This window comes from Oncorhynchus mykiss, chromosome 31, assembly GCF_013265735.2.
Source record: "Oncorhynchus mykiss isolate Arlee chromosome 31, USDA_OmykA_1.1, whole genome shotgun sequence".
Taxonomy (NCBI): Eukaryota; Metazoa; Chordata; class Actinopteri; order Salmoniformes; family Salmonidae; genus Oncorhynchus; species Oncorhynchus mykiss.
In genome coordinates this window covers 8794788-8813308 of record NC_050571.1, presented here as the reverse complement: position 1 = coordinate 8813308, position 18521 = coordinate 8794788, and the positions used below count along the sequence as shown (strand labels likewise).

The following is an 18521-nucleotide window of genomic DNA, read 5'->3' as shown; positions in this document are numbered from 1 at the left end:
TATTATATGTTGTATCAATGGAGACAGACATGCAAGCTTAATGTTATGTATTATATGTTGTATCAATGGAGACAGACATGGAAGCTTAATGTTATGTATTATATGTTGTATCAATGGAGACAGACGTGGAAGCTTAATGTTATGTATTATATGTTGTATCAATGGAGACAGACGTGGAAGCTTAATGTTATGTATAATATGTTGTATCAATGGAGACAGACATTGGAAGCTTAATGTTATGTATTATATGTTGTATCAATGGAGACAGACATGGAAGCTTAATGTTATGTATTATATGTTGTATCAATGGAGACAGACATGGAAGCTTAATGTTATGTATTATATGTTGTATCTATGGAGACGGACATGGAAGCTTAATGTTATGTATTATATGTTGTATCAATGGAGACAGACGTGGAAGCTTAATGTTATGTATTATATGTTGTATCAATGGAGACAGACATGGAAGCTTAATGTTATGTATTATATGTTGTATCAATGGAGACAGACGTGGAAGCTTAATGTTATGTATTATATGTTGTATCAATGGAGACAGACGTGGAAGCTTAATGTTATGTATTATATGTTGTATCAATGGAGACAGACGTGGAAGCTTAATGTTATGTATTATATGTTGTATCAATGGAGACAGACATGGAAGCTTAATGTTATGTATTATATGTTGTATCAATGGAGACAGACATTGGAAGCTTAATCTTCTTCTCTTTTTTTACTTTGGTCTTAGCTAGTCACATGAAAGAGAAAGTTTGGAGGTTTGAATGAGTTTGAATTCATGATTATCTTTGTGGTTGTACTTCAGAGCAGAGCCCTGCAGTAGGACAATAGTACATTAGGTTGTTTTCTTTAGTTTGAAAAATAGTTTATCTAAATGTTGAAAGTGCGTGGGACGACGGAGAGAAACAAAATGGAGCAGGTTGAGGTCATGTGGCAGAGAGAGATGCGGGCGCTGGAGATGTGTGTGGGAGGGAGTATGAGAGAGAGAAAAACAGAGAGAGAGAAAGACAGATGTGTGAGCAGGTGGGTCTGGGCAGGGGTGATGTTGTGGATGTTGGTGAGCGTCTGTATGTTGCCATTTGTCTATGGATGTTTTGTATTGTTTTAAAAAATTATACCCAAAAAATTAAGAAAAAGGCAAATAGCACTGAGGGGTCCGGTAACTACCCCAATCCCTCTGCCTGCCTGCCTGCCTGCCTGCCTGCCTGCCTGCCTGCCTGCCTGCCTGCCTGTCTGTCTGTCTGCCTGTCTGTCTGTCTGTCTGTCTGTCTGTCTGTCTGTCTGTCTGTCTCAACAAATACAGGTCTTTACCAGCCTTATTTACTGATCACAGATGAAGGACAATATCCTAGCTATTCTGTTGAACAAGGGTCAGCTCTAGAAGTCTTTAACTAGCTCAGCAAACAGAGAATTGTACCTGTTTGATATAATTGCACATGTTGAAACCTGGTTTGGTTGTAAGAGGAATGCAGGTGGCAGTTATGTCTGTTGTTATGTTGTCATCTTGTCTTGTGTTTATGAAGTGTGTAAACCAGACTGGCAGACGGCCCAGGAACCCAGGAACTCTCTCTCTCTCTGCCCCATTTAAATGCGGAGAGATAGAGATAGAGATAAAGAGATGGAAGGAAGGAAGGAAGGAGATGGAGAAAGAGAGGGAAGTGAGGGAGAGGAGGGAGGAGTGGGAGATTAAGAGAGGGGGGGTGAGAGAGAGGGGGGAAGTGAAGGAGAGGGGGGAGAGAGAGAGAGAGGGGGGCGTGAGAGATTGAAAGAGCGCTGTCAAAAAAAAACACCAGGTGGAAACATGTCAGCATTTTAGTTTTTAATTAAAGAGCACCACAAGATGAATTGAATATATTGTCACTGTGGTGATCTTTGTAAATCGCTGTAATTTGTCCTATTGTTTTTGAAGGCTTAGAACATATACTGAAAACCCACACGTCAACCCAGGACTGTGTCAGTGTGCACAAGACCAAGTTAAAACACAGCTGTCAGTTAAATGAATAGAGTTTGTGTTGTGTGTTTTTCAGGTGTTCTGGCTGTGAATGGCTCTTTAGACTTTGAGCGGTGTCGTGAATACTACCTGTCATTGGAGGGGACGAGAGGCAAGTCGACTCTGAGCGACATCACCATGGTGATTATCAACATCACGGATGTCAATGACAACACGCCCGTGTTCGGACAGCGAGACTACAGTGCTGACGTCTCAGAGGACCTGTCGCCTGGCGATGTGGTGATGCAGGTAGTTATCCCTCTCAACTGTCACTTCAGAAACCAGTGATTGTAGTACACAATTCAATGTGCTCAAGTCATTTCCCCGAGGGGACAAATAAAGTTGTTTTGAATTTGAATTTGGCATTTGGATAGAAACACATCTGAGTACTTATAAAACACTGCAGTTTGGTTGAGATAATAATAATACGACTGTCATTTCATTTGGTGTCAATAAGAGCCAAGAAGCTCAGTTCAATGTTCCTCTCCTCTCAACCCCCTCTCCTCTCAACTCCCTCTTCTCTCTACCCCCTCTCCTCTCTACCCCCTCTCCTCTCAACTCCCTCTTCTCTCTACCCCCTCTCCTCTCTACGCCCTCTCCTCTCAACCCCCTCTCCTCTCAACCTCCTCTCCTCTCTACCCCCTCTCCTCTCATCCCCCTCTCCTCTCAACCCCCTCTCCTCCCAACCTCCTCTCCTCTCTACCCCCTCTCCTCTCATCCCCCTCTTCTCTCAACCCCCTCTCCTCTCAATCCCCTCTCCTCTCAATCCCCTCTCCTCTCATCCCGCTCTCCTCTCAACCCCCTCTCCTCTCAACCCCCTCTCCTCTCAACCCCCTCTCCTCTCATCCCCCTCTCCTCTCAACCCCCTCTCCTCTCAACCCCCTCTCCTCTCAACCCCCTCTTCTCTCAACCCCCTCTCCTCTCATCCCCCCTTCTCTCAACCCCCTCTTCTCTCTACCCCCTCTTCTCTCAACCCCCTCTCCTCCCAACCCCCTCTCCTCTCAACCCCCTCTTCTCTCAACCCACTCTCATCTCAACCCCCTCTTCTCTCAACCCCCTCTCCTCTCTACCCCCTCTTCTCTCAACCCCCTCTCCTCCCAACCCCCTCTTCTCTCAACCCCCTCTCCTCTCTACCCCCTCTTCCCTCAACCCCCTGTCCTCTCTACCCCCTCTTCCCTCAACCCCTTCTCCTCTCTACCCCCTCTCCTCTCAACCCCCTCTTCTCTCAACCCCCTCTTCTCTCCCTCTTATCTCTCCTCTCTTCTCCCCCTTTCCCACCCTTCTCCCACTCCAAGGTGACAGCCATCGACCTGGATGGGCCGTTGAACAACCTCATCCACTATTCCATCTCCAGTGGAGACCCTCAGGGGCAGTTCAGCATCGACCCTCGCAGTGGAGAGATCATAGTCAGGGCTACGCTGGACAGAGAGGAGGTGAGGAGGAGTGTGGGGGGGGGGTAGTTTGTGCCTTTATATGGGGAAGGGATCACCTGGAATAAAGTTGAAAAAAACTACTCAGAACAGGGTTCCCTGGAGATGAACTGTTGAAGCCCTTTGCTCTCCTAGGAGCTAAGAGAAAGCTAAGAGAAAGCTAAGAGAAAGAAGTCAAGAAAGTCGTAGAACCCTGATACCCTGTATCTAACTGGTCTCTCTCCCTGTCCCAGATCACTCACTACTCTCTGACGGTCCAAGCAGCCGATGAGGGAGACCCTCCTCTGTCTACCGCGGTCCAAGTGACCTTGACCGTGTCCGATGTCAACGACAACCCACCTGTCTTCTCCCAGATTAAACACAACCTGGTCCTTCAGGTACCCAACACAGGCCACTTTCCCTTTTCACACACACGCACACACACACACACACACACACACACACACACACACACACACACACACACACACACACACACACACACACACACACAGTTTCCCTCTCTCTCCATCTACACGATCAGCATCCAAACAGCCGACCATCCCCGGCTGCTTCTACACACCAGGCAGGCAGGAGTGGAATGGTTGATAGCTGAAGAACCAATCAGGCGTGTGCCATCTATTGATTAATTACTGAAATAATGAATTGATCTGATGTATTATATTTGATGAATTTGTTTATGCCAGGGGCACCATTAAGGGTTGGATATAGAGAGACCCTTGAATTAACTTCATCAGTAGTCATCATTAACCGTTAATCCTATAACCACAATCTTAATCAACAGTCAATTACCATGTTGTCATTCAGAAACGTCGTCAAGATCTGAGACCTCAAGAACCCAATTAACTCAATACTACAAATAATGATTTAAAATGTTTTACGAGATAATGAGGTAGTTAAGAGATACGCTATAGAGGGAAGGTATAACGGGATACAACACCGTTATTGAGGTTGAGTCTCCACAGGTCATTATATATGAACTTCTGTACTCAACACAGGCAATACAATAGTACATTCACAAGACGTTTGAGGATTAGATGGTGCGTGGGTTACATTAGCCACATAGGCTTTCACAACCGTTGAAACTAAAGAGAGTTTCACCGACCAGGAATAGACAATGGGCTAGGCTATCAGTTAGCATCATTAGCCACATAGGCTTTCACAACCGTTGAAACTAAAGAGTGTTTCACCGACTAGGAATAGACACTGGGCTAGGCTATCAGTTAGCATCATTAGCCACATAGGCTTTCACAACCGTTGAAACCAAAGAGAGTTTCACCGACCAGGAATAGACACTGGGCTAGGCTATCAGTTAGCATCATTAGCCACATAGGCTTTCACAACCGTTGAAACTAAAGAGCGTTTCACCGACCAGGAATAGACAATGGGCTAGGCTATCAGTTAGCATCATTAGCCACATAGGCTTTCATAACCGTTGAAACTAAAGAGAGTTTCACCGACCAGGAATAGACAATGGGCTAGGCTATCAGTTAGCATCCGGTGTGGAAAGTGCAGAGACAGTATTGATCATTAGTTTGTAAATTAGACCTGCTGTCCTACAACTACTCATTGACTTCCACCACGTTACACACACTTTCTTATTAGTAACGTAGCAACGTTACTTGTATGTCATTGCTGCCTCTCGGTGGGATTCCATTTAAGAGAGGATAAGTGGTTGAAGGATGGTTGTCAGGTGTTGCTGACAGGTGTATAAAACCCATTTGGCTATTTCAGCCACACCCGTTGCTGTGGCTGTTTTCCAGCCACCTCAAACGGAGGGTGTGTGACTTTACTTTGTGGACTCTCGTCAACACGTGTTTAATTCAGCTACAGTATGAAATCAACTCTATGCTTTTCCCCTCCGGCTGACTGTACACACCATCTACCTCCACTCTGTGTGTCTGTGGAGGCTGACTATACACACCATCTACCTCCACTCTGTGTGTCTACGGAGGCTGACTATACACACCATCTACCTCCACTCTGTGTGTCTACGGAGGCTGACTATACACACCATCTACCTCCACTCTGTGTGTCTGTGGAGGCTGACTATACACACCATCTACCTCCACTCTGTGTGTCTACGGAGGCTGACTATACACACCATCTACCTCCACTCTGTGTGTCTACGGAGGCTGACTATACACACCATCTACCTCCACTCTGTGTGTCTACGGAGGCTGACTATACACACCATTTACCTCCACTCTGTGTGTCTACGGAGGCTGACTATACTCACCATTTACCTCCACTCTGTGTGTCTGTGGAGGCTGACTATACTCACCATCTACCTCCACTCTGTGTGTCTGTGGAGGCTGACTATACACACCATCTACCTCCACTCTGTGTGTCTACGGAGGCTGACTATACACACCATCTACCTCCACTTAGTGTGTCTACAGAGACTGACTATACACACCATCTACCTCCACTCTGTGTGTCTACAGAGACTGACTATACACACCATCTACCTCCACTCTGTGTGTCTACGGAGGCTGACTATACACACCATCTACCTCCACTCTGTGTGTCTACGGAGGCTGACTATACACACCATCTACCTCCACTCTGTGTGTCTACGGAGGCTGACTATACACACCATCTACCTCCACTCTGTGTGTCTGTGGAGGCTGACTATACACACCATCTACCTCCACTCTGTGTGTCTACTGAGGCTGACTATACACACCATCTACCTCCACTCTGTGTGTCTACGGAGGCTGACTATACACACCATCTACCTCCACTCTGTGTGTCTACGGAGGCTGACTATACACACCATTTACCTCCACTCTGTGTGTCTACGGAGGCTGACTATACACACCATTTACCTCCACTCTGTGTGTCTACGGAGGCTGACTATACACACCATCTACCTCCACTCTGTGTGTCTACGGAGGCTGACTATACACACCATTTACCTCCACTCTGTGTGTCTACGGAGGCTGACTATACTCACCATTTACCTCCACCCTGTGTGTCTGTGGAGGCTGACTATACACACCATCTACCTCCACTCTGTGTGTCTACGGAGGCTGACTATACACACCATCTACCTCCACTCTGTGTGTCTACGGAGGCTGACTATACACACCATCTACCTCCACTCTGTGTGTCTGTGGAGGCTGACTATACACACCATCTACCTCCACTCTGTGTGTCTACGGAGGCTGACTATACACACCATCTACCTCCACTTAGTGTGTCTACAGAGACTGACTATACACACCATCTACCTCCACTCTGTGTGTCTACAGAGACTGACTATACACACCATCTACCTCCACTCTGTGTGTCTACGGAGGCTGACTATACACACCATCTACCTCCACTCTGTGTGTCTACGGAGGCTGACTATACACACCATCTACCTCCACTCTGTGTGTCTACGGAGGCTGACTATACACACCATCTACCTCCACTCTGTGTGTCTGTGGAGGCTGACTATACACACCATCTACCTCCACTCTGTGTGTCTACTGAGGCTGACTATACACACCATCTACCTCCACTCTGTGTGTCTACGGAGGCTGACTATACACACCATCTACCTCCACTCTGTGTGTCTACGGAGGCTGACTATACACACCATTTACCTCCACTCTGTGTGTCTACGGAGGCTGACTATACACACCATTTACCTCCACTCTGTGTGTCTACGGAGGCTGACTATACACACCATCTACCTCCACTCTGTGTGTCTACGGAGGCTGACTATACACACCATTTACCTCCACTCTGTGTGTCTACGGAGGCTGACTATACTCACCATTTACCTCCACCCTGTGTGTCTGTGGAGGCTGACTATACACACCATCTACCTCCACTCTGTGTGTCTACGGAGGCTGACTATACACACCATCTACCTCCACTCTGTGTGTCTACGGAGGCTGACTATACACACCATCTACCTCCACTCTGTGTGTCTACGGAGGCTGACTATACACACCATCTACCTCCACTCTGTGTGTCTACAGAGGCTGACTATACACACCATCTACCTCCACTCTGTGTGTCTACAGAGACTGACTATACACACCATCTACCTCCACTCTGTGTGTCTACGGAGGCTGACTATACACACCATTTACCTCCACTCTGTGTGTCTACGGAGGCTGACTATACACACCATTTATCTCCACTCTGTGTGTCTGCGGAGGCTGACTATACACACCATCTACCTCCACTCTGTGTGTCTACGGAGGCTGACTATACTCACCATCTACCTCCACTCTGTGTGTCCATCCTCTTTCAGACTCTTTCAGACCAGGGTTCAAAATCCTTTAAAATACTTCATCTGGGATTGATTGAGTTTACCTGGCTTAATGGATTCAACTGGAAACACGCATTATCTTGCACTCCAGGCAGACTAGAGCAAAGTTCAACCTATTTCAGATTTTAAATAGTATTTGAACCTGTATTTGGTGAAAATGTACCATTATGTAGAAATTATGTTGAATATAATCAACTATTTTCATCAATCTGACTCCATTATTATGTGACTAAACTCAACAGGCCCTGTGGTTCTATTCAAAGCCTTTCTTCCATCACCACCTAGTAGTGTGACTCTATTGAACATGTGCCTTTCTTCCATCACCACCTAGTAGTGTGACTCTATTGAACATGTGCCTTTCTTCCATCACCACCTAGTAGTGTGACTCTATTGAACATGTGCCTTTCTTCCATCACCACCTAGTAGTGTGACTCTATTGAACATGTGCCTTTCTTCCATCACCACCTAGTAGTGTGACTCTATTGAACATGTGCCTTTCTTCCATCACCACCTAGTAGTGTGACTCTATTGAACATGTGCCTTTCTTCCATCACCACCTAGTAGTGTGACTCTATTGAACATGTGCCTTTCTTCCATCACCACCTAGTAGTGTGACTCTATTGAACATGTGCCTTTCTTCCATCACCACCTAGTAGTGTGACTCTATTGAACATGTGCCTTTCTTCCATCACCACCTAGTAGTGTGACTCTATTGAACATGTGCCTTTCTTCCATCACCACCTAGTAGTGTGACTCTATTGAACATGTGCCTTTCTTCCATCACCACCTAGTAGTGTGACTCTATTGAACATGTGCCTTTCTTGTACGGTTATGCCATTATTAAGAGACTTGTTTTTTCGTACTTTTTTAAAAACTCTGTGTTGCTGGTTAAAACGCTCGTAACTAAGCATTTCACGGTAAAAGTCTACACCTGTTGTATTCGGCACACGGTGACAAATAAAATGTTATTCGATTTGAGATACAAATAGCTAACCCTGGTGACCCAATGTACTAGCTTTACATTTATTGAGGCAAGCAGATCAGAGATTTCAAGTTGGAACCCAAGCATATGCTGTGTGTACAGTGTGAATAACGACTACCAATATACCTACAAAATGATGAGCACAATGTGCAATCAAAGAATTACTCTGTAAAACAAGGAATACATTTACTCAATTCAACTAATAGGATGGGTGGCAGGGTAGCCTAGTGGTTAGAGTGTAGAGGTGGCAGTGTAGCCTAGTGGTTAGAGTGTAGAGGTGGCAGGGTAGCCTAGTGGTTAGAGTGTAGAGGCGACAGGGTAGCCTCGTGGTTAGAGTGTAGAGGCGACAGGGTAGCCTAGTGGTTAGAGTGTAGAGGTGGCAGGGTAGCCTAGTGGTTAGAGTGTAGAGGCGACAGGGTAGCCTCGTGGTTAGAGTGTAGAGGCGACAGGGTAGCCTAGTGGTTAGAGTGTAGAGGTGGCAGGGTAGCCTAGTGGTTAGAGTGTAGAGGTGGCAGGGTAGCCTAGTGGTTAGAGTGTAGAGGTGGCAGGGTAGCCTAGTGGTTAGAGTGTAGAGGTGGCAGGGTAGCCTAGTGGTTAGAGTGTAGAGGTGGCAGGGTAGCCTAGTGGTTAGAGTGTAGAGGCGACAGGGTAGCCTAGTGGTTAGAGTGTAGAGGCGACAGGGTAGCCTAGTGGTTAGAGTGTTGGACTAGTAACTGAAAGGTTTGCAAGTTCAAACCCCTGAGCTGACAAGGTACAAATCTGTCGTTCTGCCCCTGAACAGGCAGTTAACCCACTGTTCCTAGGCCGTCATTGAAAATAAGAAGTTGTTCTTAACTGACTTGCCTAGTTAAATAAAGGTTAAATGAGTTATGAAAGAATTAACACTCAAACGATTACAGTGTACATGAAATACATTATACATTACAGAATAACTCAGAGTAAGTGACCCTCAACTACTAAATAAGATATCGTGGTTACACATCGTCTCATACACACAGGTGTGAAAATATGAGCAAATTAATTTGCCTTTTAACCAAATTCATGCAGGAAGTCACCACCAACCTGAAGTGACATTTCGTAGCACTTTGCCAGTAAAAACAATAGGCAGGAACAACACATTCAGATTCTAATCAACTTCTATTTAAATAGTAGGAGCCCACATCTGCGTCGCTCCTTTTTGAATGGACCGACGTCCCGACAAAATAGAATAACACAGTGTCTTTGTAACAGTAACTCCATAGCACCTAACAGTAACAATGAAACATACAGTATGTCATAGTTCTTTATGAACTCCTGAAATAATCCAAACATTTCCTGTCGTCGGTGACCCCAACACTTCCGTGGTAACGTCTCTTTCCCAGAGATTGCCACGGCAACGGTGTGAGACGCAAATATAAGTCTATCCATCCGGACAATGCCGTATTTAATCAACACGCCAGGCTGGCGTCAACAAGACGTATCTTCATCGCTGGCCTTCATCCTCCTTCCCATATCTCTACCAAAACACGGCACTCTGTTTCAAGGACCCGTTCCAGCTGAAATGGAGCGGCCTGAGGAGAAGGCTAGATGTGTGTGGCTTGTTGTGACAAATTGTAGCACATCGCACAGTACACACTGTGGTATGAGCTTGTCTGCTTTCAAGCACCTCAGCCAAGTACTGTGGCATTCGGGGCAGGTGGAAACTTCCGGGCAGTCACTGGAAACTTTTGACATTTTTCCCCTCTTCGAGATGAGATCGCAATCAGCACGTTTTTTGTTGTTGTAGTAAAATCATTAGGCGCTGTCTTGTTTTAGACCCTTGTGGAACAAGGTGCTATGGAAGGCTTGACCTAGTTTCTATGACTACTTAACTAACGATGGTACCGTATGTTCCTTGTCAGGAGGGCGAGGCCATCGGTAGCAGCATCCTCCAGCTGGTGGTCACAGACAGAGACACCCCTCAGAATGGACCTCCCTTCACATTCCACATCGCGTCTGGGAACGAGGACCGCCGCTTCCACGTAGACCAGGGAGGTCTGTTGTCCATCTCTGTCCCTCTGAAGAAGAAGACCAAGCCACAGCACCTTCTGAAAATACAGGTAACGATTTTTCCTCATAAAAAAAAGAGGTGCTGACTAACGGTGAATAAACTTTGGAACTATAGTTGCACATTCCATATGGAAAACATCCCAGTCATTTATTGGGTAACAACAAAAAAACAAACAAACATTTCGTCATCACTGTTCCTTGTTATGGGTGAAGAAGACACAGTGATGCTGAAACATAAAAACATATTTACCTGGTTGTAATCTGCTGACGTCTATACAATGCCCACTGGTTATTTGGGATGTTAAAATGGAGTCAAACTTTATACCTACACAGTACTAGCAGATACGGACATTTGATAATGTATGTTTCTATTCATGTCCTTGCCTCAGGTGACAGACAGCGGACACCCTCCTCTCTCCTCCATCTGCGTGGTGAAGATCAACGTCACTGAGCAGAGCAAGTACCCTCCTTCTGTGATGCCCCTGGAAGTCTTCATCACCACCACAGGAGACACTTTCTCCAACCGAGTCATAGGCAAGCTCCATGCCTCCGACCAGGACCTGCACGACATCCTAAACTACAAGCTGATCTCGGAGTCTCCCGATGGGGGAGACCTAGGTCTGAGCTCAGACCCCTCTGGAGGCCTCTCCAGGTTCTCTGTGGACCTGGTGGATGGGAAGATTTGGGCCGACGAAGACTTGAAACCTGGTCTCTACTCCCTCAATGTCAGCGTCTCCGATGGGAAGTTCAGCGTGTGGGCCGGGGTGAAGGTCCATGTATGGAAACCCACACAACAGGCCTTGGACGCTGGGCTCACTCTGCAGCTGGCTGGGCTTTCCCCAGAGGAGTTCCTGGGGGACCTCTGGAGAGGTCTCCAGAGGAGCCTCAGCACGGCCCTGGGTATAACCAGGCAAGACCTCCACCTGGTGAGCCTACAGCAGCAACCCAACTCCCTGGTCCTGGAGGTTCTGCTGCTATGGAGGCCACATGGTGGAATTGTAGAACCGTTACCAACCAACCGGCTGGCAGGGATCATCGCTGACATAGAAGACTCGTTGGGACTGAGTGTTCTCAGGGTGCATCACAATGGGTGTCTAGGGACAGAATGCCCTCCTAGAGGATGCAGGAACTCAGTCCAGATGAGAGGGGAGAGGCTGAGCCACTACGCCACAGCCAGGGCCGGCTTCATCACCCCACAACACACCTGGGAGAGTGTCTGCCCCTGCAACGGTAGGTGTACTGGGAGCGTATCTGGCTTTGCAACGGTAGGTGTAACTTGTGTGAGATGTGCCTGAGACGTGAACAATTGCATTAGCTCTACAAGTCAATGCCTAGGCTTTGGTTTAGTGGGCTAACGGGTACTTTTAACACACAGTAGACCCTGGGTTTGAACCCTATCAGTCAAATAGTCTCCTACCTTCTCTATGATCACAGTAGGAGCCTGAAGTCACCCCCTTCATGATCTAACTCACTTCACATTCCTATGGGGATTATCTGGGTGCAGATGGCAGCTAGGAGCCACCAGCATAGTACTAGTGATTATCTTGTTGTCGTGGGTCTTCTTAGTTACTGTTGTCTGTCTGGCAGACGTATTTCCATTGAGGTTATCGCCTCTTTATTTAGACTATTTTAGCTAAACCCAGAGCCTCAACAAACCAAATGTCTCTAGGAAAGCGACATGGAAGATCTGAGACTGAAATATAATACATGAGGGGAATTTGTTTTTTTTTGTCTGTTTCAATCAAGGAGATTTGATTATGAGAACAAATTTGAGTGACTATTCCTAATTTGACGGCCGGATCGTCATCCAAAATAAGTGCTTTGAATATTAGGCCTACATGTTAGTTAGACATGTTCTACAAATCATATTTAACATTTGCACCGTTTTTTTTTCAACTTCAGAGTCTGCAGTGAGTTTTGACGGGACGGGCTATCTGAAATACCTGTATCAGACTGAGGAGGAGGAGGAGGAGAGTCAGAACTTCCGTCTCTCTCTGCGCATCAAGACCTTCCAGCAACAAGGCGTTGTCATGAATACCAATGCAACCAACTGGGGGAGCTTGAAGGTAATGTAAAGTAATGTAAATAATGTATCTCATTATTATTGGAGATGAAAAAACACACATCGTTATTTGCTTTTTTTATAATCTCTCGTGTCTCATCCAATCAGGTCCATTTGATCTATAGCCCATTTTACATCATTGCATCACAGTATCAAACATACTATGATAATACACTGCATTGTTATCAGAGATCATAAAAGCAACATATTCCTTTTCCTTGGCAGCCCCCGTCCCCGTCCCCCGTCCCCGTCCCCTGTCCTGTAGCAGTTTACATATGCCCTAATCTAAAAATGCCTGATTGCATATCAGAGGGCTGGGTTTATCCAGAACAAAACATTTCCGAGTGGATTCCAGGGTCAAACCATACTGATCTCTTATCATATTAGTCCCTCTGCTGGCTTTGTCTGTGTCAGTTGATCAATGGGACTTTTTAACTGATCCAACCATGTTGTGGTAAAGACTGTCTCTATCTTCATGTCCCCATTTCTATCATTTTCTTTCATAGCCTGGTCCCAGATCTGTTTTCAGTATTGACAAACTCAATACTCTGAGTTAAACATTTTTTTTTTTTTTAAAAGGACCAACACATTCTTCAGACACTTCTGGAATTTAAATTTAAGTGTTGGCAAGACATTAAAAAAAAAGCTCCAGTACATCGGCTAATTCTTGCTGGGGTTTGGAATGTTGAGCTAGAGTCAGTTTTGTGCTGATGTAGGTTAGCCACAAAGTTTAAAGGGAATATTAAATGATTGTGTATTTTGAAGAGAGGGATAAAGAATTCTCAGTGCTCAGATAAAACTTCCTGACACGCATGCAACACACTCCCAATGGATTTCTCTTCATTTGTGTGGCATTGAATACATATAGATAGAATATTACATTTGTTCACTCTTGAAACATCAAAAGTAGCATTCACTTTTTTTCCATGCTTAGGCCTATTTCTGGGTTTTACATTCCTGGAACATCGGGGCCTTTTGATTCTAAGAAAATTGCTTCAAAAGGAATTGCTAAACATGGTTTGTCAAGAATTTATTTTCAGTTTCTTTCCTCCCCTTTTACTTCACACCGACTTCATCAGAAGATACGACACGATTAATGTGTTTCCCCTGAGAGTTAGGCTTCACAGCACCTTGTACAAATTCTTATCAATTCCCAAATCTCATCAATATTCTGACCTAAAGGAAAATGGGAGCAGCAGGCACATACATCCTTCAGAAACTTCTGAAATGGAAATTAAGTTTAGGACCTACTCACCGATCACCGGCTAAATCTTTTTCATGTATTCCACATCTTTCAAGTAAATTACCTTTGAAATGGAATAGATTTTTCCCATTTGAACAAAAGCGCCTGTGACAAGCCTGTGGAGAAAGAAGAAAGGGTGACTTGTCACATAAAACCACTGTAGCCTTTAACAATAGTGAGAGATTAGATCTATTATTATCAAGGAGAAGGAGTAGGAGAAGCATGCTAGAGAAGGAGAAGGAGAAGCATGCTAGAGAAGGAGAAGGAGAAGCATGCTAGAGAAGGAGTAGGAGAAGCATGCTAGAGAAGGAGAAGGAGAAGCATGCTAGAGAAGGAGTAGGAGAAGCACGCTAGAGAAGGAGAAGCATGCTAGAGAAGGAGAAGGAGAAGCATGCTAGAGAAGGAGAAGGAGAAGCATGCTAGAGAAGGAGAAGGAGAAGCATGCTAGAGAAGGAGAAGGAGAAGCATGCTAGAGAAGGAGAAGGAGAAGAATGCTAGAGAAGGAGAAGGAGAAGAATGCTAGAGAAGGAGAAGCAGAAGCATGCTAGAGAAGGAGAAGCATGCTAGAGAAGGAGAAGGAGAAGCATGATAGAGAAGGAGAAGGAGAAGCATGCTAGATAGACACTGTAAAGAAGCAGATAGTCTTAATGCTACTAGTCACAGTGGCTGTACAGGACACCCTCTGATCATAATCATCTCACTACACTAGTAGTGTAGTGCCCCATTAGGGGAGCTAGTAGTGCACTACCCCATTAGGGGAGCTAGTAGTGCACTACCCCATTAGGGGATCTAGTAGTGTACTACCCCATTAGGGGATCTAGTAGTGCACTACCCCATTAGGGAAGCTAGTAGTGTACTACCCCGTCAGGGGATCTAGTAGTGTACTACCCCATTAGGGGATCTAGTAGTGCACTACCCCATTAGGGAAGCTAGTAGTGTACTACCCCGTCAGGGGATCTAGTAGTGTACTACCCCATTAGGGGAGCTAGTAGTGCACTACCCCATTAGGGCTCTGGTAAAAAGTATTGCACTACCCTATTAGGGCTCTGGTAAAAAGTAGTCCACTACCCTATTAGGGCTCTGGTAAAAAGTAGTGCACTAACCCATTAGGGCTCTGGTAAAAAGTAGTCTACTACCCCAATAGGGGAGCTAGTAGTGTACTACCCCATTAGGGCTCTGGTAAAAAGTAGTGCACTACCCCATTAGGGGAGCTAGTAGTGCACTACCCCATTAGGGGAGCTAGTAGTGCACTACCCCATAGGGCCCTGGTAAAAAACCCATTAGGAAAAGAACAAACAAAGCAAGAAAAACCCCATTATTCAGCAGTCCATCAATCAGTTGGTGTGTGTAAGTATGTGCTACGATGTTGAAGCTAGGCTTGGCTCTCTCATCCCTCCAGGGTTTTGGGAGGGAGGGTGGACAATGAGCCTGTCATAGCGGATGTAATCAATATCCCCACACTCTCTGGCAGCTTTCATGGCTGGGATCAGTTCTTTCCTCTTCTGGTGCACAGCTTCAGGATAGTCCTCTTTGACTAATTCTAAAATTCTTGGGTCTTTCCAGAACAGTTATCTTGTACTTGAACCTCAGGAACTTGTCCACGATCGATTTGGGGCCTGTCACCTGGACCGGTGGTGGGATTCCAGTCCCATCTTTAGCTTTTCCGAGATAATTTCCCTCACTTTGTCCTCAGACTCAATCCAGGTCTCATCTGATTTACCGTCCACAACAATGTTGTGTTCCGCCTTGATTTTCCCCTGAGATAATCGGATTTCTCTGTCATGGTTATCATGGATTCACATACAGAAATGATGTCCTCTCTCAAGTAGTTTTGCTGTCATCTTGCTGTTCTCCTGATTAAAGTCTTCTGACCCTAGGAAACTGTAAACTGTTCTTCAGGTCCTGAACCTCTCTGGTCAGGTTGTCCATTATTTTATTAGTTGAATCCACCAGTATTTGGATAAAACACTTGAAGTGATATTCTTTTTGTTGTAACAACTGCTTGTAGAACTTTTTTGTTTGATTTAAAGATCCTTCACCTGTGATAGAGAGACACGACTGTCCTCAACAGTACTCCCACCAGCTTTGGTCTTTGTTATGGTAGCAATGTAGGCAGTGCTGTCACCTCCGCATTTCCAGACACAGCAGGTTGCAGGGCAGATGGAAACAGCAACAAACAGCAGGGATTCAAACAGTCACACTCCTGGGACAATCTGTGGTACAAGCCTCAAGGGCTGTGGGCTGAGTACAACCTGCTAAGGAAACCTGGCTAGCTTGATAGCTAGCTAACGAGAGTTAGAAACTAAGCTAGAATTTGCACCAATGAGGGAAAAATTAGCTACTTCTCTGGAGCAAAATTGACCTGATAATGTTGGGTTGGAGATGGCGATAATGTCGGGTTGGAATGGCTGAGATGGCAATAATGTCAGGTTGGAACGGCTGAGATGGCAATAATGTCAGGTTGGAATGGCTGAGATGGCGATAATGTCAGGTTGGAACGGCTGAGATGGCAATAATGTCGGGTTGGAATGGCTGAGATGGCAATAATGTCAGGTTGGAACGGCTGAGATGGCAATAATGTCAGGTTGGAACGGCTGAGATGGCAATAATGTCAGGTTGGAATGGCTGAGATGGCGATAATGTCGGGTTGGAATGGCTGAGATGGCAATAATGTCGGGTTGGAATGGCTGAGATGGCAGTAATGTCAGGTTGGAATGGCTGAGATGGCAATAATGTCAGGTTGGAATGGCTGAGATGGCAATAATGTCAGGTTGGAATGGCTGAGATGGCGATAATGTCAGGTTGGAATGGCTGAGATGGCAATAATGTCAGGTTGGAACGGAACCTCTATTATTTCCAGTTTAAACTAATGATCTGCCAAAACTACATTGATTAAGGAGCAATCCAAGTATTATGGGTATTTCGGCAGGCGGCCTGCAGCACAAGATTTCGCTTTACGCGGATGATGTCTTGCTCTTCATATCCAACCCTGAGAAATCCCTCCCATTTTAGACACAATTGCTCAGTATGGCAAGTTTTCAGGTTATAAGATCAATTTGAACAAATCCACTGTCTGCCCTCTCAATATTACACTCACAAGCTCTATGAAGACACCATGTCCTTTCCAATGGAAAACACAGGGGTTTCAATACCTCGAGATCTTCGTAGCACCAGATCTGAATAGCCTTTTCAAGGAAAATTATCTTCCACTCATGGATCGAATCAAGAACGATCTCCAAACCTGGATCTCCTTCCCAATTAGCTTAGTCGGAAGAATTAATGTCATCCGTATGAACATCCTCCCTAGACTTAACTATTTATTTCAGATGCTCCCATGCTATCTCCCAGTTTCCTTTTTCAAAACAACTAACCAAAGAATCACCAACTTTATATGGGGCAATAAAAAACCTAGGATCAAGTTCTCCACTCTATCGAAACCTGAATCTAAGGGTGGTCTTTCCCTACCCTCCCTTCAATTGTACTACTCGTCTGCCCAAATCCGCAACATGCTAACATGGATCACAAACAGACAAGAGTCAACGTGGATTCAGATAGAAGCCCAATCCTGTGGTTCCTTGCCCTTAAGCTCAATTATATTCATTAATAACTTTAGTGGAGTGGGCAACATAGCCAAAACCTTTGTGATTTACAGCACCCTACTAGCGTGGAGGGACTGTAAGAAATACCTGGGCATTTCCTCCCAAATATGTTCTCACTTGCCTATAGTAGGCAACCCAGACCTGCCAAAAGCTCTGAGGGATGCCAACTTTGATCTTTGGCATACTCTAGGAATCAGGACCTTTTCAGACCTATTTCATCAGAAAACCACTACACTGAAATCCTTTCAAGAGCTCTGCAGTGAATTCAATGTGCCAAGATCCCATTATTTTTTTTTTATATATTCAAATACTCAGTTGAATGAAGTTGAAACCCTTCTTGTCACAGCACAATCCATTAAAGGCAAAATATCTTATATCTATAGACTCCTTTCTGAGAAAGGAGGCTCCTCCTCTACTCCTTTAAAAATAATCTGGGAAAAAGACCTTGGTCTGACTATTTATTTATTTTAATTTAATTTTACCTTTATTTAACTAGGCAAGTCAGTTAAGAACAAATTCTTATTTTCAATGACGGCCTAGGAACAGTGGGTTAACTGCCTGTTCAGGGGCAGAACGACAGATTTGTACCTTGTCAGCTCGGGGATTTGAACTTGCAAAAGACTCCATAGAATGAAAACAGATATGTCTCCTAACTGTAAAGGATCTACCTCTGAAAGTGGAACCTATATGCATGTATTTTGGAGCTGTAGAGAGATTGCCAAATACTAGATGTACAGTTTGATATGACCCCGTGTATCTATCTTCTTAATGCCCAGCAGGACTTTATTCTTGATCCTGACAGAGAAAATTTGCTTATGACTATTACATACTTTGCTAAGAAATGTATTCTTCTATTGTGGGCCTCTAATACCCCTCCTACATTTAAAATGTGGATTGAC

The 18521-nt window shown here is 45.1% G+C and overlaps 1 protein-coding gene across 1 annotated transcript in view; it reads left to right on the top strand.

Annotated features, from left to right (window-relative positions):
- LOC110504535 (protocadherin Fat 2) overlaps positions 1-18521 on the top strand; it is a 78715-nt gene that overhangs the window by 45906 nt on the left and 14288 nt on the right. Inside the window, exons 18-23 of the mRNA XM_036969560.1 lie at positions 2043-2254; positions 3301-3438; positions 3669-3812; positions 10571-10768; positions 11108-11948; positions 12621-12784. Of these exons, the coding sequence (XP_036825455.1) occupies positions 2043-2254; positions 3301-3438; positions 3669-3812; positions 10571-10768; positions 11108-11948; positions 12621-12784 (1697 nt within the window). The remainder of the gene's footprint in view (positions 1-2042; positions 2255-3300; positions 3439-3668; positions 3813-10570; positions 10769-11107; positions 11949-12620; positions 12785-18521) is intronic.